At 37.3% G+C, this 21,687-nt stretch overlaps 1 protein-coding gene across 4 annotated transcripts in view; it reads left to right on the top strand.

The window, feature by feature from the left end:
• The window catches only part of MYH10 (myosin heavy chain 10), a 105,335-nt gene that overhangs the window by 60,408 nt on the left and 23,240 nt on the right, over positions 1-21,687 (top strand). For 2 of the 4 annotated variants that reach the window (XM_030012963.1, XM_030012962.1), the window contains 15 exons: positions 535-627; positions 4,572-4,635; positions 6,319-6,417; positions 7,385-7,528; positions 7,826-7,921; positions 11,362-11,480; positions 11,928-12,080; positions 12,495-12,668; positions 14,488-14,661; positions 16,435-16,549; positions 17,567-17,629; positions 20,102-20,295; positions 20,567-20,688; positions 21,015-21,084; positions 21,184-21,344. In XM_030012963.1, the coding sequence (XP_029868823.1) occupies positions 535-627; positions 4,572-4,635; positions 6,319-6,417; positions 7,385-7,528; positions 7,826-7,921; positions 11,362-11,480; positions 11,928-12,080; positions 12,495-12,668; positions 14,488-14,661; positions 16,435-16,549; positions 17,567-17,629; positions 20,102-20,295; positions 20,567-20,688; positions 21,015-21,084; positions 21,184-21,344 (1,841 nt within the window). The remainder of the gene's footprint in view (positions 1-534; positions 628-4,571; positions 4,636-6,318; positions 6,418-7,384; positions 7,529-7,825; positions 7,922-11,361; positions 11,481-11,927; positions 12,081-12,494; positions 12,669-14,487; positions 14,662-16,434; positions 16,550-17,566; positions 17,630-20,101; positions 20,296-20,566; positions 20,689-21,014; positions 21,085-21,183; positions 21,345-21,687) is intronic. The other 2 variants (XM_041123247.1, XM_041123246.1) reach the window with 1 other exon arrangement.

Below are 21,687 nucleotides of genomic sequence, written 5' to 3'. Positions count from 1 at the left end.
GTTGCAATGATATGAATGTCTGGCTGATAGAGAGTATTTCACTGATTTGAAAGTAAGTTTGAAAATGGGTATTCCAAAGTAGCTGTATTGTCAAATCACTAAACAGGAAGTTTAAGAATAACTTTGGACTAAAATCTTAAAACAGTTAAATTAGTTTTTCCTCTTAAGTACTCAGAGTCTGTGCCTTATTTCATTAGCCCTAAATGTGAATTTTCTTTTCCATGTTCAATGATTTTTCAATGTCCATTAAGTCCTATTTGATCACTGCTCTGTTTGTGTGTGTATGTGTGTGTTTTAAAAAAAACAAAGCACAAAACAACAAAAAACAAAACCCCAAAACACATTCTTCACTGGATGGAGGAGACTATCAGCGGATTTAGAAGTGAGGGGAAAAACGATAACCCCCTTCTGAAGGTGGTATCACTGCCACAACCTGGGTAAAATAACTGTCAGGAAGAAGCAGAATGTAGGAAGCCTTGATCACGTGTGCGCTGTGCTTAAGTCTGTTTATTTTTCTGTTTGTGTGGTTTTTAGGGGGAGCTGGAACGTCAGCTTCTTCAGGCGAATCCCATTCTGGAATCCTTTGGGAATGCAAAGACAGTGAAAAATGACAACTCCTCCCGCTTTGTGAGTTACTCCTTTTCTATTTAGAGTCTGTAAATCTTGATTACTGTTTATGGAGAAATTCCCTTTTATCAATTTATCTAATTAGTATCAGAAGCTTTCTTTTTTCTTTTTCCTCCATGAATTCAGGTTCTCTTAGAATGCTTTCTGCGTTGTGTTGGGGTCACTGAAGATGCATCCTCACTGGCTTTTGGCAAAACTTGCTTTAATTTTACCCAGTTTCTAACTTCAACCATCTTTGAATTGACAGTAGTGCTCATAGTATAACAAATATAACTATGCTGTAGAGATTAAACTGTGGCTTGCGTGCACAAATTACTGGTGAACTACTATAAAGTATGAAGGAGTATGGCATCAACATAGAATTTGGCTAAATACGTAGCTGCCTTAGCTATCTGTCAGCTAGCTGTCAATAGCTATGACTTTACCAATGCATTGGTTTAGAGAGAACATCCTCAATTTTTAAAAAAAGCGCAAAACTTGCATATAAAAATCTCTCTAAATTCCCATGCCCTTCTGTCTGACTGGTTTACTGAAAGAAAGTCAAAAAGACAGTATGACTTATTCAAGGTGTTGGGTACTCTTGTAGCTGGCTGATGTTTTTGTTGGGTCAGTGCCTTCTGTTCACATACTCTGTTGGTGGCAGATAACCACTTTTGATGTGTTCCATTGTTTTAAAAACAGTGATGGAACTTGGGGTGAATAGCTATTTACTACTTCTTAAAAATTCCTTTCCTTTGAAGGTGGAAAAAAAATCCATCCCCTATTTCAGGGGAAAGATGGTTTTAATACAACTTTAAAACTGTATAGGAGGTATTAAATCTTTTTTCTTGTGAGAATGAAACTAAAATTTACAGAACAAATGAAAGATTTCTTGGCTGCCTCGATATTTCAACAGTTGCTTGGATTTATAATATATGAACTCGGCTCTAGTGATAAGGACTCTGGAAAACTGTATGACTAAATCCTTTAAATAGCCTTTTCAATCAAGAAGGGAGAACAGAGTACTGTAGAAATTCAACTTTGATAATTTTATAGCTACATTATTTACAGTATTGCTTGATGCTTATATGTGTTGGGCGTAGGATTTATAATATCAACAGGTTTCACTGCGCAATAATTCTACTTTGTTACACGTCTTGAATCCCTCAAAGATTGTACTAATTTAATAAGGATACTTTTTTCCTAAAAGATGTTAGCATCTGGTTTGTATTATATTGAAGTCTGCGTTGCCATCATGAACATAATCACTCAGATGGCTCCAGCTCTATTTTTACAAAGGAGCAAGTATAATGCACTCCAGATGGTGTCATCTCATGCAGAAAAAATAATTTTTAGTAACAACCATTTTAAAACCTGACTTAAAAAATATATATATCCTCCCACAAAGTGAGAAGTGCTGTTGTTCAGCCCATATAGGCTTGACAGTCTTTGCCATGCAGCATGAGGGTGCCAGCCTGTTATACCAGATAGAACTGAAATAAGGCTAGTGTCAAATCATTTTTGTTTTTTCTTTTTTCTTCTACCAAAGGCAGTGTTCTCTTGTGTTTCAGGAAATAAAGTCTCTAGCTTGCAGTAGATAGGAGAGTGGGCTTGCTGGGTTCATATTGCAGAGCTAAATGCTTCCTTCTGATGTGGTTTTTACAAAGCCATGTACTTAGTGCTATAATGATAGTGTAAACAGAATTCAGTTGTTAGATGACCACCACTACTGTCTCTAACTGATAAATTAAAGATTTCATAGCAAGATTTGCCAGTGCTAGCTAAAAGGATGTATTAATATTTTGCTTTTAAGAAGATGAACTAGGTAAGTCACCTCCCTAGTATAGACTTCAGTGATGACTGAACTTTGAAGCATAGAGTGTGTGGGTCCCCTCTTCTGATGTGTCAGCTCGTTTAATGACTGCATTTCCTCTCAATTATTTTTGTTCATGGAAGTGGTAACTTGACAGCAGAAATTACATAACTTTTAAGGATGAAACAGAGTAAAGTGATTCTGAATTATATCAGAAAAAGGCACTGACTAGACCTTATGTAATACTTCATGTTTGTTTTCACATGTAAAATGGCAAATTCAAGCTATGTCATTCTAAGAAGGCTCTGTGGTACATGTTCTGGGTAAAAAGTTGTCAGCTGCCATTCTTGACATGCTAGTGCTGACACAAGCATTATGTCTAGTCTGTTGGCTGAATTTCAGTAAAATGTCAGTTCATTCTTTGTGACAGTTAAATATAGATTTCTGGACTAGTTACTGATAAAAAAGTATAATGCTTCAGTTACAAGCTGAGCTTTAGAGTGTTCTGTTTCTTCATACTCAGCAATCTGAGTTTGGATGCTGGTCCCTGACAGGGCATGCTTGAAAACAAACCTTGTTCCTTGGCATGGTCATTTTGGTGCCACTGGCTTTCCAGCTAAACTGCAGATTAAGCAGTAGGGAGTAACCATTGAAGCTAACTTAAAGTATTCCACCAGTTTTCTTGAAACTTGGAGAAATCACTTCGAGTTGAAGTTGTACAACCACAGTCATGGAGCAGTTGCTTTGCTCTGAGACTAAGATAAGGCTGGTAGGTAGGTTGTACCTTTCTCTGGATTCACTGGTGTGGTTGGGGGCAGAAACTTGGTCACTCTTGTGCACACAAATCTTTTTCACGTGAATGGGCTTTATCAGGGGAAGTAGAGAAGGGTAGGATATTCGGGTAAGAAGTTGCAATAGCTCAAATGATTGCAGCGACTTGTTCCAGCATAAGTCTGCAGCATGGCAATATAACCCCCAGTATACGCTTACTAGGTCAGGCCATTGCTAGAATACACATATTCTACAAGCTTAGAGAGTAGAATATTTAATAGTACAGTCCCTGAGCTGAATGGATCTGCCAAACAGGAATTCACTTTAGCATACTAATAGCACTAATCAGTCAGACTTGAGATAAGTGAGGATTTGGATACTGATTGTAAAAGTGCTTTCAGAAGGCCTCCGCGGAAGATATTAGTAGGTGGCTTTGTGTAGGTACTGTCAAAAGCAGCATTTAAACAGTTGTTAGAAAACTGCTGTGATGCTCCCTGAACTCCAAAACCTGTTTATATGTGGATAGAGGACTGTAGACGCTGGACGGAATGAAAATGGAGAGCCCAGTGTAGTCATGGGGTGTTCCCACTGGTTTCTTTACATGTTTGCAACCAGGGGAATACCTAACAGTTTCATGAGCACAAACTTGAAATACAGTAATGGTGCTGTTAGAAGTGGTCCAACTCTAAGCCAGAGCCTGTTGTCCTGTTGGGAATGTTCCTAGCCAAGTGACAAATCAGATTGGGGAACTGATGTGGCTTAAAACTGGTATAATATATCCACTTGCAACCACTTTCTTTGCAAGAGCTGCTCGACATGTGGGAAGTGTGCTCTTTATTTAGTCCTTTGGAGAAAAGGAGATGTACATGGAAGGAATGGGTATGTTTTCTCTCTTAGTCCTTTCTTTACCAACTGCTAGAAAAGAGAGGCCATGCAGATAGCCATCCTGGTTTTGGAAACAGAAGTGTGATAGGCTGGGCTGGGCAGTACACTGAGATTCAGGATTTCTGCAGATAAAGCACCTTTAGGCACCAATAAGCTTGCTATAGAAATATGCGCACTTAAAATCTCAGTGTTGCTATCAACCTTAGACGGCATGGTTTGTCATGGTTGTCTGCTTCACTTTCAGAAAAGTTTTTCATAAGTATGGATTACAAACGTATCTAGAATACTAGTTCTTTAATCTTTAGAAAGTGTGTGTGTGCAGTATAACATATTCCATTGAAATGATGGCTGAGCACATTGAAGAGAAAAGATTTCATTTGAACTTGTGTGAAATGCTTGTTACATGAAGGGAAGTAGGATTATGTTTTTATATAGACAGCATTGTTGTCTTAATAAAAAATTAGTAATTACAAAAAATATCTCTTTTTCTTTGCAGGGCAAGTTCATTAGGATTAACTTTGATGTTACTGGTTATATTGTTGGGGCCAACATTGAGACATGTATCCTACTTCATGCCACATCATTGTAAAATGCAAGTTTCCCCAATTGTTTTGCTTTTAATCCTAGAATTCATTGGAATGCAGTGAAAGGTTACCACATTTCTACATTCCTTTGACAACATCCATCTCTTCCTTTGTTTCAAAATAGCTGATCAAATACCACAAAGTCAGTGTACTTCCTCCTGCTTAGAAATCAGATACTCTAAAATTTAGCACTTTGAAATCTGCTGGATTTTCAGGCTAGTCTTAAAAACAGGGTATGTTAAATAAGGAAACCATTTGAAGTGTGCTTGCTTTATGAACATTTCTAGAAAAAAAAAAAAAACAAACCAACCCTTCCTAATCAGAAGTTGAGCTACTGTGTTGTGCCAAAAAGCTTGGTTTTGCACTTGTCAGCACTGCAGAAGCAGCTCTCTGCCTGGAAGGAGGTGGTGCTCATTATGAAGTGATAGAGCTGGAAGTGCTGGGACACCTTCTGTTTTCTTAGGTCTTCTAGATACCAGTGTAGGCTCAGTAACACAAGACCTACTAGCAATTAATACTGAAGCCTAATTCAGTTTTAGCTTCAAGGTTCGTTTTTTATTTATGATTGTGTAAGAACATGTAAAAATACTTGCACTGAAAGCCCTTCTCTAAAGTTGTTTTCTTTATACTAAAAATAATGTGTGTGTAATGTTTGGGGTTTTTTTTAGTTTGTTTAGCCTGTTTTCTGGGGGAATAGCAATAGGGTGGTCATAAAATTATGAAACTGGAAGTCTTGGTAAACAATATCATGTGAATATTAATCATAAACAATGCTGAAGTTAAGCTTTCATTCTATTGCTATGAGTTAAACTGCTTAATTTTAAGTGCATCGAATGTTTGGAACTGTCACAAAACTTAATTTCCCAATAAGGCTGGGAAAGATCTATAGTTATTCAAAATATGCTTTAATGATAAATGATATTTTCATACAGCACAGGAATGAAGGCAGTTTTTGCTTCTATGAAAGTTCGGGTGAATTGTTTTGCCTAGAGCTTTGTGAAAACAAGAGGACTTAACGCTTAGGGAATTTTTTCTTCTTCACAAGAACTCATCCTTGCTTGTAACCTGTGCCATTTCAAATCCCTGTCCCATATTTGTTTTAATGTATGGAATATCAAGAAATAAAAACTTAAATAACATTACAGCTTATGGCAGCCTATTAGACACTATCTGCTGCACAAGTTGAATTTGGGAGCTGTTTAAAGGCAGTGCAGATTGTATGTAAAAATGCAATGCTTGAGAGAAATGACAAATGTACTTCAGATGATAAAGTACTTTTGACTTCAGGAGCTGCTGGGTTTTTGGTATTAAGAGGTCAGCAAGAACCTTAATAGAAGTAGTGATTGAAAAAGAATGGCCAGCTCCCCCTCTCACTTAAACCTCAGCTGATCCATTACAGACAATTGTCAGCTGCATGTAGCAGGGAAATGCAGTCAACATCCAAGAAATGAGTTTGAAATTAGATGTGGGCTTCTACCAGTCTGAATTTGAAATCTCTTATTTAAAGTTACTGAAAGTTCGTATTGGACATAGTCCTGTTATTACTATTAAAAGTTCCATTTGGTCTTAAAGTTATTATGTATCCTGCTTTGAAAGTTTTGTTTGCATTGGACATTTTTAAACAAAAATTGTAGAACATCCTTGACTAGTTATAATCAGACTTGTTGGAAAAGTCTCGTGCTGTTCGTCAGGCTAAAGATGAGCGGACATTTCATATCTTCTATCAACTACTAGCTGGAGCAGGAGAACACCTGAAGTGTAAGTTGAGAATCTCATTTTGTAAACCTGTTGCTTCTGCATACTGTGTTTGTTATTTCAGTATTAACACAGTCACGTTTGAACTAGTCTTTGGTCTTGAAACAGTGAGTTTTAAAAAAAGAATGAAAAGCCAGGTGGCTTTGTTTTGAAATAACTTCTGTGTTTTATCATGTATGCTGTCAAGCAACCATTGCATTTCACGCAAACGGCTCCTACATGACAAAGTCCAGTTTGGACAGTCTCTGGCTGGGAGTCACTGGATTGAAACTGCAGTGCTCCCAGCTGATAAATAACAAACCTGGTCAGCAGTGACAGCCATATCTCTTCTAGACCATGCCTTCAAACTGGGTAGAAAAGCAGCCATTTTACCAAAACATAATGAAACCCTGCGGCTTTCTTCAGCCATTGCAGCACTATGTTGGTTATCTTCTACTCTTTCTACCCCACCCCACCACCCCCACCTTGTCCCCTCGGTAGCTGGGAATTTCTGTTAGGTTGTGGTAAGTGAAACTATATGAAGGTACAGACTTCAGAGAATTGATCCAGTCTTTTTCCTCCTGTATTAGATAAACTGGTGTTTAGCATTCTTGATGTGGTCATCATCAATACCTAACTCCATTTCTGTCTGTGTCTGTTACCTTTCAACAGAGATACTTCTTTTAGGATATTGCAAATAAGGATTTGAGATTATGCTGGATCTGAGTTGGGTAATGTTCTGTTTACAGGCTTAATGCATTAAAGAGCTAATGTAGGTTGCTACGGATAGGGATTCTGGGAATCTGGCTTCGGCTTCTAAGGTACACTCATATTTTTAGAGTTTCTGAAGCTGGTATAATGGCTTGTAGCCATATTTGAGGAACTGATTTTGTGAAGCATAGTTTGTGCATTTAGTGAGAAGAGAGTACAGGTGGGTGTGAACAGCATTTCTTTAGCTTATTTTTCTCTTTTCCCCTTCCCCCCAATACAGCTGACTTGCTGCTTGAAGGATTTAACAATTACAGATTTTTATCTAATGGCTACATCCCCATTCCTGGGCAACAAGACAAGGATAACTTTCAGGAGACTATGGAAGCCATGCATATCATGGGATTTTCACATGATGAGATCTTGTGTAAGTTATTGAGCCTTTTGGATCTTTAAAGTATACTTTTTTTCTTGCACACACACTTGCTGATTTAATGTCATAAATTTAATGTTGCTTCAGTGTCTTGACAGCCTGCAGCAAATGTTTGCTTAACATGAGCTAGAGTTGAATTAAAGCCATTTGCCCAAAAAGTACAGTACAAACTTTATTTCCTTTCTGAACTCATACTTTGAATTTGGAAGGAAAGCGACACAAGTAACAGAAGAAAAATTTAAGCTGAGCCCTCTTGAATTAAACTGTTGCATATGTCTTTTGTTAACGCAGCAATGCTGAAAGTGGTATCTTCAGTGCTACAATTTGGAAATATTTCCTTTAAGAAGGAGAGAAATACCGATCAAGCTTCTATGCCAGAGAATACTGGTAAGTTGATCATGTTTGCATGGCTTCCTTTAACTTGCGCTGTAGTTTTCTTCCTGCCGTTTGTTTAGTGCATATCTTTAAAAGTACAGAGCGATCTTCTGAGCTTCCTTGATAGCATTCTGTGCCAAAAAGAGGCCGTGAATGTTGCAGTAGTAGCCAACAGGCAATTATTAAAACTCTTCCCTTCCATTCTTGTAATGCAGACAAATTTAAGTATCCATCAACAGAATATATGCTGTTTGCATTGCTTCTAAACTTTGAACAAGTATTTCAGTTGTAGTCTTGTTTATTGCCATCTACAAAGACTTAAGCACTAGGAAAAAGTGCGTGCTTAAATCGGTTTGTTTTCTTTGGTTCTTGACAGCAGTTTTCTTGCCAATGATAAGAGCCCTGGAGCCAAGCACAACTTCCATAGTGAAATTGCTGAACATAAGAATGCTGTATTTAGAAAAACCTGATTTCTGAAGTGGTGTGGCAGTGAGACTAAGAATTTATCAGTTAGTACCTGCAATGCGATCAACATTTTGAGGAGTATATTTCTTATAAAGAAAAGATAGCTGGTGAAGCAAATATCGGGTTTTTAATTTAGTACTTCAGTGCCAGCCTTTTAAATGCTGTCATGAAAGTTGCAGAGTTGACATCAGGGAGAAGAGCAGTAAGAACCATAATTCGGAGGACCTGCTCCACGTGCACAACTCAAATTCTTGTCTGTGTTTCGTTTCGTAGCTGTCCTCAATTGCTGTGCATGTAGGTTGCTTGCAATGTCCAAAATTTTTCCAATTTCTCAGGGTGGTGGCCTACTGCCCAAAAGTGTTCCAGCAAGCAGGTATGGATTAAAGTTCAGTAGTCATTGACTTGGTATTTGGCTGGCAGTCGGCACTGAGTTTTGCAGTGAGGAAAAAAGGTTGGGTGGGATTAGTTTTTTGGGCTTTTAGTGCCAGCTTAGACAGCTCGGCTAAGTCATTGTCCATTTAGAAGGTGAGATGTGGAAAGATACAGATGCTTCTTACTTCCTGACTATCTTGACTTTTGTTGTATTACCATTGTTTTTTGGACATAAATTCTGAATTACAATATTGGATATAAATATGTTGATACTATTGGATATTTTAATACTGGATAGAAAATTCTGAATTATAAAGCAAAGATGCTGAAAAGCTCTGATCATATTAAAGCATGCTTCTGTTCTCTTGTATTTAAAAATTACTTTAGTTAGTTATGTGGTCTTTGTTATTGTATCTTTCTGAAGACACTGAGTGAAACCGGTCTCTCCCTTCTTGTCATCTGTATTGTCACATCTCACTGTAATGGCTTTCCCTAGCATACTCCAGAGAAATAAGTGTCTTGATAGCGATTCATCTCATTTAGAGGCATGGGTCTGAAATGGGTCAGGTTAGTGCCTCCATAGATGGGAAGGAATTTGTGTGGGTACTGGAGATGTGAACCTATTCAAAGAATATGGAAAGCAAATTCTACCCTATAGATAATAAACATACATAAACAAATACCGTTTTCAAGTATAGATACAAGAGATGGCAAGAAAGCCATATAGCCTTCATGGATGAAAAGGGAGAAGCTGTATTTAGAGAACCATTTCATGCTTACCAGATTTGGAAGGAGCCTTTCTGCTGAAAGGGCACAGGGTCATAAACAACCTCATAAAGTTCATGCTTCAACTATAATACTTTTATAATAATTCAGAATTTTATATCCAAAACCCGATAGTAATAAAACACATCAGGATAGTCAGGGCTTTCTACAATCGCACCTTTTAAATGGACCTCCTCAGTTATAAACAAACAAGATTAATTACATTTTTTAAGTGCAAGGTAAATCAAGCTGAAATAGTGTAAACCAGTCCTACCCTTAGAAGTGATAGAACTTTGACTTGAAAAGATTTTGTTTCCTTCAGTCAAACCTCTGAAATGCTGACTACAGCCTCCTTCAGTGTCTGAATTGGATGTGATTTTTTTTTTTTTTTTTTTTTTTTTTTATTACCTCTGCTATGGTTTATTGTTACTATTTTTAACCTAAGCTATGGTTTATTACGAACTGGAAAGGCAGGGACAATAAATTCCATGTCACAGGTTCATGAAGGAGGAGCTGGGTGTAGTGTTTGCAGTGCTGGATGGGGAGCGAAAAACACCTCCTTCCTTAAAAATCGTTAATATCCTTTATATGGTATCCATTATGCCACAGTACCAAGCTTATGCTCATGGCTACTTAATATTTTCAAGTTCTTCTTGCTTTTTTTAAAGATCCTGACAGCACTTGCTACTTGACACCTAAGGTTGTAAGTTTTATCTGATGTGCTGATGTATATTTTTATACTCAAAGCACAGAAATGCTCCTGTATGTAGCTAAAGTGAAGGGAGCGCTCAATTTGTGATGCTACCCTAATTTCACTGATTAAGTTGTGTGTTGATTCATGAACCCTGCTAATGAATATATGGCCAGACAGAGAATCTCAACATTTAAGAGCAAGTACTACTGTTTTTAGTACCGGGGCGGGGGGCGGGGGGGGGGGAAGGCAAAGGAAGCTGTTCTATATTGGTATTAAAATCTATTTTCTAATTCTGATTTGTAAAAATAGCTTTTTTCACTTTGACAGTAAACCAGCAAGCTGTCAGATTACAAAGATAGGGTATTAAAGTACGTACTGGATAGTGTGGAGGGCTTCCTGCTAAAGGGCAACACTTACCCGGACCTAAAAATACCTTTAGTGTCACTTTTGTTTTTAGAAGTATGGAATCATAAACACCTAACCTACTGGAAAATTTATTTAGGAAAAGAATATGTAACAATGGTGTGGGTAATGCATTATTTCAAATAACGAACTTGACACCAGGAGAGTTCATGGTGTTTAAAGAAAAGTGCACTGCTCTGTGTTGTTTTTCTATATAAAATATTACAAACCCATTTTTTAAATTTAAACAATGTATTTTGATATAGTCTGTAATAGAAGCATTACACTAGCATACCTGCCTAAATTGAAACAGTTTTTAAGCAACCTTTAGTATGATGGAGTTGATGTGTGATATCCTCATACTGTGCTTTTTTTCTGGAGATGAGAAAATGAGTGTTCCCTTTTAAAGTAACAAAAGGAATGCTTGTGTCTGGGCTATGGACTGTTACATGACTTCCCTGCAGTTTCATGAGGTCTAGTGTTTTTTTGGCATTCCCCTAAGGAAATTCAGTGGTGTACTTCTGTAGAGACTTTCATCAGCCTTTGAGATGGAGGCCCCGCAGATGCGGGCTGTGTGATAGGGTAGATCTGTTCACAGGACAGAAGTGCATCTCCCTAACAGCTATTTCGAATGGCCGTTCAATTTTTAAGCTGGCACGTAACAGCCTTTGTCAGTAGCTTGTTTCACTGATGTTGCTAGCTGCTGTGGAGGGTGGAGGATTTAAGTGCTGCCATTTATGACTTTGATCTCCAGTCGCACAGAAACTCTGCCATCTACTGGGAATGAACGTAATGGAGTTCACCCGGGCCATACTGACACCGCGCATCAAAGTTGGCAGAGACTACGTTCAGAAAGCCCAGACCAAAGAACAAGTAAGTTTTGGTGCTTTAAAGATGAAGTGAAAAACTGTACCTCATCCTGATTAACTCTTAATAAAGAAAATTGGGATTAAGTGTGTACTGCCACTGACTTTATTTAAGCTTACAGTCTTTAATGAACGTTCTTATATGGTAAAAATCAATGGTAGAATAGAAGAAACTTTTCCCTTTCCTTGACCTTCTGCTGGTTTCATTCTTTAATGTTGTTGTGAGTATCAAACATGCAGAGAGCTTTTGTTTTCGTATGGAACAGTTTAAAAAAAATTTTTTTTAAAAAACATCAATCAAACTACATACTGTTTCTACTGCTTGTTTTCATTCCTCAGTGGTATTAACTCCATTAAACTTCTTCTGTTACTTAGTTATTTGTGATAACATCCATGCCTGTATTCTTTTGATGACTTCTCCAGGGTAAATAATTTTTCCTGTTTGGATTTTCAGGCAGATTTTGCAGTGGAAGCTTTGGCAAAGGCTACCTATGAACGCCTCTTCCGCTGGCTTGTTCACCGCATTAATAAAGCTTTGGACAGGACCAAACGACAAGGAGCGTCTTTTATTGGAATTCTGGATATTGCTGGATTTGAAATCTTCGAGGTACTTCAAACCACTGCTAATCAGATGTTTCTTTTCCCAGCTAATGTGCGTTCTGGACTAGCTGTAGAGCCACTTAATGCATGTATATTCCATGGCTGCAGGAGGGTTGTTTGTTTGGGTTTTTTTTTTTGTAGCATGCAGATGCTTTGACAACCCTAAATTACAGTGTCAAAAAGTCATACTTTAGTCTAAATAGTTTTTATGTGTGATGGTTTTTCCTACTATATGTTAGTTTAACTATATGTAATGGGGAACATAAGACATTTGTATAATGCGTTTTCTGATTTTCTTTCAATTATGTTTGAATATTGCAGAGTTTTGGAGAATTTCCTTATAAGGTCAAATTTTTGACTTCCAGATATGTGATAAATCCTGTCACTGCATTATTCTTGCTTATTAATGTTATTCTTGTAGTTGAACTCCTTTGAGCAACTCTGCATTAACTACACCAATGAGAAGCTTCAGCAGTTATTTAACCACACAATGTTTATCCTGGAGCAAGAGGAGTACCAACGAGAGGGTATAGAGTGGAATTTCATTGACTTTGGACTGGATCTGCAGCCTTGCATTGACTTAATTGAAAGACCTGTAAGTTTGTGCATTAATAATGCTCTAAGGAGAAAAGGTTAGACTTCTGAGTTTGTCTTTTACTGCCTGAAAATTGTAAGACTGTATAGACGTTTCTTGCGGAGCTGTCACAAAAACTGAATGAACTTGAATGCCGAAGTCTGAAGTCTAAAATACCATGTATTAGTAAATAGATTAGATTTATCCTTATGGCATTTTGCCCTGATGTTAGGGTAGAGTACTGAGCTAAAGATACGAAGCTACTATCTTTATACTTTTTTCCCTAGTACTAATGAAGTCTTTAATCCTGTCATTTTCATATTAAACCATGCCATTGTTACAGGAGCTTTAGAGTGGTGGCTCAGTTAGACAGCTTTTCAGGACTTATTGTAAACTTTTTTCATTTAAGATCAATAGCAAAATTCCTGAAATTTCTTTAGGGTAGTGTTTTCCCCATAAATCTGCCTTGCAAATAAGAAAACGGTGTCTTAAATGTGGTTTTAATCACTGTGCTTTTTAACATATTCTTCTGGGTGCTCAATATATGGAAGCTGAAGAGGGCTTCAAAGAGCAGGAGGACCAGTTGGGGGAGAATAAAGATAATCATTCCTGAAAGTTATTGTTCTTCACACCTCAGAGCTATGCTGTCAAAATTATTTTATGACCTTTTAAATTAAACCTGGGGCATTGCAGTTACTACTCTCTACACTTCTGTGCATGTATTTTAGAATACACTTAAGCTGGCAGTGATGCTATGCATCCTGAAGAGCAGAAAAGCCCATGAGCTATGTTCTTGTTTTTCTTTAGAGTAGGAAAAGGGAAATCTTGTTTCAGTTATCAAAGGTTTGCACTTTGTGTATGGAACTTCAGAAAGTTCTGCCTCCTTGGAAGGTAAAGTCTCTGCCAAAAAGCCTCAGGAGGTAAGTGTGGATGCTTTCAGTATGCAGATGTTTAGGTGAATATCCTAAAATGCATCAAGTTACTTGATTTTTTTTTTTTTTTAATTTTGTTTTTTTAAAAAGCAAATGTCAGTACCTTCATAATTGATCTGTAAATGTGATGCCATGTAGTATGCACATAGAAACATCTCTCTTCAAATGTGTAAACTTTATATTCACTAGAAACTTTTAAAGTATAAATCATTATAAACCTTTATTGTTTTCCCCATTGCTTTCCTGTGTATATCAGTCTGTCTTCTCTGAGGAAAATGATCCTGTCAAACAATTCTACAGCTGTAAAATTGTTGAACAACATTGGTTGTTCCCTACTTCATTTTAAGAATGGAGTGCTTAAATTATATGGAAAGAGAGAGAGTATATAAAATTATGCTGGCTGCTCAAGTTAAGCCTGCTGAATCTCTTTGGATGCTGCTACTGGATATCAATACAGGGCTTGGCAAGCTCGGTGGCTGCCACAGTAGTATCGAGTGGCTGGGAGGAATAATTGTCTTGAGTTTAGCCCACATTAAAGCATGACATTAAAAGCATAACATGAACTACTGTGGAAATGCGGATGAGCTGCTGTGTACATACACGTCACACAAACGTTTGGAAGGTAACTCTGGAGGTCATCTATTCCAGTCTCTGCTCAAAGCAAGGCTCTAGTCAGCACTAGATCAGGTCAGTTATGTCTGGCTCCATATACGTTGGAATGAATTTGTTTAAACCAGTCAATGTCCTTCATTGCACTGGACTCCCCCACAGCTTGTTTCAATTTAAATCAAATCTGAATCAGTTTAGACAACTTCTTATTTTGGCATTCAATGGTGTGTTTTAAATATTAAAATTTTAAAAAGATATATATTAAATATTAACACAGATTAAATCCAACTAAATTTCAGGCAAATCCTCCTGGTGTGTTAGCATTACTGGATGAAGAATGCTGGTTCCCTAAAGCTACTGACAAGACATTTGTGGAAAAATTGGTCCAAGAGCAAGGAACACACTCCAAGTTCCAAAAGCCAAGACAACTAAAGGACAAAGCAGACTTCTGCATTATTCACTATGCAGGGAAGGTAAGGTTAAATGTTAAATACTTGGTTAGCAATGTTGGTTTGGGGAAAGTACTATGCAGTATAGCTATCAAATTTAGAAATACTTGTGCAGGAGGGTGGGTGACCTTGTTTAATTTTCTTGAACATATTCAGGAGAGCTCTGATGGAACTCTTGTTACCAAATAATAGAACAGAAAAATATAAATTAAATTAAGCAAATATTTCAGTTTCCTTTAATTTTGTTGTCAGGTCTTACAGCTGAGTTTTTTTCAGGACTTTATTGAAATTTTCAGGACTCTTCTGAATATCTATGTTTCCAAGCTGATAGTTGTGCTTGAAGTAGGGCTGTTGTCAGTACCGTCTTCACTTGTATCTCCTCAGTTCACGTAAGACTTTCTGTATATCCCCTTTTATAGGTAAGCTGATACCTTTTTATTTTTACTGTTAGTTCAATCTTTAGTCTCCCACTGAGGAGGACAGAGCTCCAGTGCGTTGTGAACAGGTCCATGAAATAACTGCAATTCTTGTATTTTGTGGATCCTTCATGATCACCAGGTCTATTCTAGAGGGCCGTGCTATGTAATTAGTTTCATAAATAGTTAAAACTTAATCCTAGTACCAGTTTTTGCCCTGATATTTAGAAGAAACAGGTTGTGCGAATGATTAAGAGCTATCCTTTATTTTTCATTTAAAGCACTAATGGCTTGTTGTTACCTATTTGTTGATGTCAGTGGTGCCAACTAGATAACTGTAGCAAAAAGTGAAATAAAGAAATTCTACATTTTATTGTATCAATATTTAAAACAGTTACTTGGAAGTAATGAAATCATCACTGTTAAGCAGTTAATAGTGGGTTACTTTTAGGTAATCAAAATGAAGTAAAACAGCTTACTGCCTGACTACTAGGAAGTAATCGTTCTGAACAAAGGTTTACTTCTGCCAGACTGAGTGGCATTTCTGGAATACTGACTGGCATTGCATATCTTCCTCTGACAGAAGGCATTTTTTGATTTTTGATCAGAATGTGTATTCCTTCAAAACTGGAATCATTTGTAAAATAACTTTTCCTTCAAGAAGTACGAACATAATCTGATTTGGTTTTGGATGCTGGAAACATTTATATGTGGCTTTCCTTCCAAAGCCCTTACTTAAAAATAGCAAACTCTTGGTTTGGTTGAAGCAAAAACATGCTAGTCTATACAGAGGTTTTGTTGGACTTGTGGAATTTTAGGGCTCTCTTTTGGGTTGGGATGAAACCCGTGTGAGCATTGAGTGTTCAAGTGCTGAGATACAGCTTAATTGCAAACCACAGAATTGGTTCTGTCAAGATAAGAGCTTTGTTTGTTTTCTTTATAGAACAGAGTGTTTAAGTATATCTGCTGTAGTGAAATTTAAAAAATTCACGCTGCAGCATATCCTTAATTGACTCTCTAGTAATTTAAAGTAATTAGGATCTATACTAGAGTTGTTTTACATCTTCACAGTGAACAGTGAAGCCTTATTTGGGCAGTAACATGAGGCTGAAAATGTATACCAGGTATTAGTAAGCAAACAGTCAGATTGCTAAATTTTTAAGAAAACTCCTATTTACTCTTTCAAAAGAATAATAACTTTTCGTGGTACTTTGAACTGTTCTAAGGAGGCACAACTAACTCATAGTAAGCAAGCATCAAGAAGAGAATAGGAGGAAAATGTCAGTATAGTATTCTGAAAGCTTTTTTTTTTTTAATGCTGGTAAATTTAAAGCTAAAGCTGGTAGTCCATCTGATCATGTGCAACTTGGCTGTTCTACAGGTAGACTACAAGGCAGATGAGTGGTTGATGAAAAATATGGACCCCCTGAATGACAATGTGGCTACACTCTTGCACCAGTCTTCTGACAAATTTGTTGCAGAGCTTTGGAAGGATGGTAAGAGATCATGCTCTGAGCGCACAAGTTGTTAGTGATTTTTGCCTTGCTGGATGAGTTTGGGTTTTTTGTGCCTGTTCCCTCCTCACCCTCCACCTCTATATTGTAAATATCTATAGCATTTTCTCTATCGTTCAGTGCCAAAAATACAAGGAAGGTGGGTTGCACCTATGGTCCCTTGCACATGTACCATTTCTGAGTAGCTGCTTCTCATGTTCATTATTTGAACTGATACTCACTTATTACTTGTTACCCTGTGTCAAATTTCATGTGGAATCTTGTCCAAAACTCTTAGTTGGACTTGCAGTGGAGTCTCGAATGTAAACAGCTGTAGTGATTCTTGCTGTTAATAAAATGTTGTCTTATGTGAGCACCAGCACAGTTGTTTCATGTGCAGTGGTGGGTGATATCCTGGAAATCTGCATCTCCCAAAATAAAATTCATTAACAGCCATACTGTACTTAGATATTGCATATTAAAATCAAATGCAATGTATTCTTATTTTAACTGTACACTGTTGTTTAGCTACTTTACTTGCACATCAGCTTAAAGTATTTATCAACACTTTTACCAAAATAGTCCAAGAAGCAGAAATAGCCAAATAAATACTTAGGGACTTTTCTATTCTAGTTTTTAACATCACAGTATATTAATTAGAGTATATTATTCGAGAACGGAATTAAGCTTGTGGTATAGATGATGCTGTAGGTTAATCCTGAGTTTCCATCTTACTTGGTTCAGCTACAGAGAGCAGCTTTAATGAATATATAAAGAACTTTTTGGTTGGGGATCTGCTCCTTTCCTTTTGAGTACACGCACAGAAGCAAAAGTGTTTTGGTCCAAATATTGAACACCTGCTTCCACAGATAATTGAAATGTGCATGGAATATGTTGTGGCCTAATTGCTTTTGTAGCACAGTTAATCTGTTTGCAATTGATAAACCTGTTCTGTATACTAACTGAAGTGTCTTGTGTATCTGCTCTTCTGTCTTTGTTTTTGCTGTTTCTCTGCCTTAGAGATTCAGAATATTCAGAGAGCCTGTTTCTATGACAATATTACTGGTCTTCATGATCCACCAGGTGAATGGATATAAAAACAGTAGACCTACTAAAGGCAGGGCTGTTGTATCTACAGGAAAACCATTTTTGCTCGTAGGCTTGCATGAACTTTTCATTTCATGCTAAACTTAGGTATACCTCCACAAGGCAAATGGTCTCTGAGTGCATACCTATTCAGTTGCTGCTGCATACATATAGCATCTATATTTTATGCATTGCATTTAAGCATTGCAGATAAAAAGGTTTGTTGCTTCCTAGTTCCATGTTGAGATGCAGAATTGCTTCTTAAGTGATAATTCTGGTAGCTCCAAGCATTTGAGAGGATGCATAAGCTTTGTAACACTATCAAGCTTCTTTCTGCAGTCCAACATTGACAAAACTCTGGAACATGTTAGAACGTGGATGTATTTTTTGTGAGGAGAGCTGAAGAATGTATTGAAATATCAGAATGAGTGCTGCAGTTGTAGTGTGGGTAGTAAGTGAAAATAAACTTCTTCCAGACTTGTTGGAATTGTTCTTTTATTTAAAAACCTCTTAATTTTAGTATTTCCCTTTGTAGAAGCTGCACACGTTTTCTGAGGTATCGAGAAATCAACAAATCCACTTATTTGGAATGTCTTTGAAGACGCTTTAGATATTTCATCCAACCTCTTCCCCATCCTTCTTGTATTCCTCTCCCCAAGTTTAGAAATATGTGTATGTGAAGGTTGTGCCTTCAGACTGGCGATCTTTACTTGGGTTTATCTTCCAATACTCATGATGCATTACATAGTTGAGGAAGCTAGTGGTGTTTCCTAAAGTAATTGCTAGAGGGCTTCAGTTCAGAGGCTTTAGCCAATGGATGGTTGTCCAGTCATGCTATGCTGTTCAATGGCTGCTCTTAACTTATAGGGGAAATTTAACTTTAATAATACTCTTTGAAATATAAATAATCATTTTATAGTTGGAGGACAGAGGGGAGCAAAACAAAAGATGCACGTTTATCAGATATATTTACAAAATTTTTAAAAGTACGTGGCCAAACAAAAGCTGAATGGTGTCCAGTCGTTAGTGGTGTCTGGTGGGTGCACGTTTCTAATACTTACAAGCTGTTATGTTCATCCTCTGTAAGACTGATTCCCAGTAATCTCTATCCCATTTCTGGTTTAGAACTGAATTCTGCTTCAAAGTAAATATTCAGGATATGATCTTGTGAACAACTTACCACCTACTTATTCTTCTAACTTTAATAAGCCGCCTAGATTTTTGTGTTCAGAAATGTGTGGAGAATCTGGGCTCTGCTCTATACTACATGCAAGACTTACAAGTGATTATTCAAACTTGTTGCCCTGTATTTTTCTGCTTTTAATTTTCCTTTTTCTTATAGACCTTTGAAAACCAGTTGAGTATGAGTATGGAATAAAATATTGTCACTTATTTGTCATATACAAAACTAATTCTGGTAGCAAAGCATAATTCCCTCTGCTTTGGTTTGAATGAATTTGAAGATAACTTCACCAAATTTAAGTTGTAGCCTACATACAGTTGCTTCTTTCTGGCTGGCCAGCTTGGATTTCATGGAGAACCAATATATGTTGTGTATTTGCTCAGCACTAAGAAGTGCCAACTATAATTATTAAGGTGTTAAGCCACCTGTGTAATTTTTTTTGCGAGCTGTTTAAGTAATTGTTGATGTGCACATGGAATCATGTTCATGTTTTTGGCCTAAAGGTTTTAATGATGGCAGTCAGATTTCTAATTTGTGCTTCTGAAGAAACCATAGAGATCCTTACCCAAATTGTTCAAAAAAATCAAAGAAAAAAAATCTCTATTCTCATGCTTTATGGCAGCTTTGAAGTGCTTTGGTGTGCAGTTTTCCTGTTTTGAAACTTGTCTTTTGGCTAGGGAGGTCTTTGCAGTTGTATATAAAACGGAAGAATTCTTCAAAATAGCAGACTAGCAGAAGTCTGGCAGATACTCCCCCCCAGCCTTGTCACAGAAATAACACTATTTCCAACTCTTCTGTAAATAGTTATGCTTTCAAAACACTTTTGAATACTCAACAAAACTCAGATTTAATCTATATAATTACCATAAGTGACTCTTCATTTTAAGCAAATATGCACAGATGTCTAATTCCAAATGTTCAACCCAGAAATAATTTTGCATTGTAAGAATTCAAATAATTGCCAATTTCCAGGCAGCTTTCTCTCTCTTGAAAGTTGACTTAAAGAAAATGGCTTTACTGGTCATGTAGAACTGCAAGTAAAGAGCTGGATATTTTAGTCTGTACCTATTAAAGCTACACTATTCTGCTGTATAAGTTTGTGGCTTTTGGTTCCACTGCTTCTGCACAGCATCCCTAGTACTTGCTGACTGCCTTGCCTACTGATGGCATCTTCTGTCATTTGTTCCGCAAAGCTTCTGCTGCTGCACTATTGCTCCTCTTTCTGCCCATCTTTATACCTAAAAAATATTAAAGTCCACTTAATTATTTTCTCCTGTCCTTCCCAGTGGATCGTATTGTGGGTCTGGATCAGGTCACTGGAATAACAGAGACAGCTTTTGGCTCTGCGTACAAGACCAAGAAGGGCATGTTTCGTACTGTTGGCCAGCTGTACAAAGAATCTCTCACCAAGCTGATGGCAACGCTCCGAAACACTAATCCCAATTTTGTTCGCTGCATCATTCCAAATCATGAAAAGAGGGTAGGTACTACAGACCACTCCTCTAATTCTTTCTCTTTATTAGAGTCTTTACATGCATTTTAAGTTATGCATGCTGTCTATGTCTTCCTTTTGAAAACAGAATCCAGGTTTCACAAAGTTTTCACACTGATCAGATATCTTCTCAGTATTCCCCCCACATCCCCTTATTTAGACAGTTGACTTTGTAGAGGGTAGCCTGAAAAGCTTAAATTACAGCTTTTTATTAATACAAATTAAAAGACTAAAAATCATGCTTGTTTTGTTTGTCCAGGCTGGAAAACTGGATCCACATCTGGTTCTAGATCAGCTTCGTTGCAACGGTGTTTTGGAAGGAATAAGGATTTGTCGACAAGGATTTCCAAACAGGATAGTGTTCCAGGAATTTAGGCAGAGGTAACAGCAGGAACAGTCTTTTGAGTTCTTATGATATTAAAGTTCCTTGTTAAATAACTGAAGACACACCCCTGCCCCCTCCCCCACCCAACTGGAAGAAAATTCAGAACCATGTGTGAGGTCTTGAAGTGGCTTGAACTTCAAGCAGTTAAATACTACAAGTTTATTCTGAAGACAGTAGGGAAGGGGAAACGTTCTGAAATGGACTACTGGAAAAACTTTCTGGAGAAATTCCTTAGCTGTGCCCTTGGTAACTATAGCTTTATGGGTTTATAATAATGTAGCTTATTGTGGAATGTAAAGGTGTTTTTTCATTTGGCTTAAAGGTATGAGATCCTTACTCCCAATGCAATTCCGAAAGGTTTTATGGATGGTAAGCAAGCCTGTGAGCGTATGGTAAGTATTTATATCTAAATATTGTTAAAACATTGAAAAGTTGAAACAAAAATGGTCCTTTTCTTGATGTAAAAACAATGTGCTTCCCTGTCCATTTAGATCAGAGCCTTAGAGCTGGACCCCAACTTATACAGAATTGGACAGAGCAAGATCTTTTTCCGAGCTGGTGTCTTGGCACACTTAGAAGAAGAACGAGATCTGAAGATCACAGATATTATCATCTTCTTCCAGGCAGTCTGTAGAGGATACCTGGCTCGGAAGTATGTGTGCTTTTATGATTTGATCTTCTCGTGGTCATCTGAAGTCCCTTTGATAGGGAGCTATGCATTAAAACTTCCATTTCAGGAGAGACTTTCTTAAAGTGTGTTACCTGATAAACTGTAGTTGTATCCAAGGTGTTAGGTGAATTTTTACCTAATAAGAATTTGCACTTTCATTCCTTAACAATATCTCCTTTCCTTAATCTTGCCTTTGTGACACATGCAGCCGTTTACAGTATAGCTAGTGGCTGCAAAAAATCTCTCCTCCTGCTCCACTGGAGGTTCTTAGAGGTACTCTGGAAAGCTGCTTTTTTGAAATTAAGGGACAGTTCAGCATAAAATC

This window comes from Aquila chrysaetos, chromosome 5 (assembly GCF_900496995.4).
Source record: "Aquila chrysaetos chrysaetos chromosome 5, bAquChr1.4, whole genome shotgun sequence".
Classification (NCBI taxonomy): Eukaryota; Metazoa; Chordata; class Aves; order Accipitriformes; family Accipitridae; genus Aquila; species Aquila chrysaetos.
This window is presented reverse-complemented; position numbering and strand designations above follow the sequence as displayed.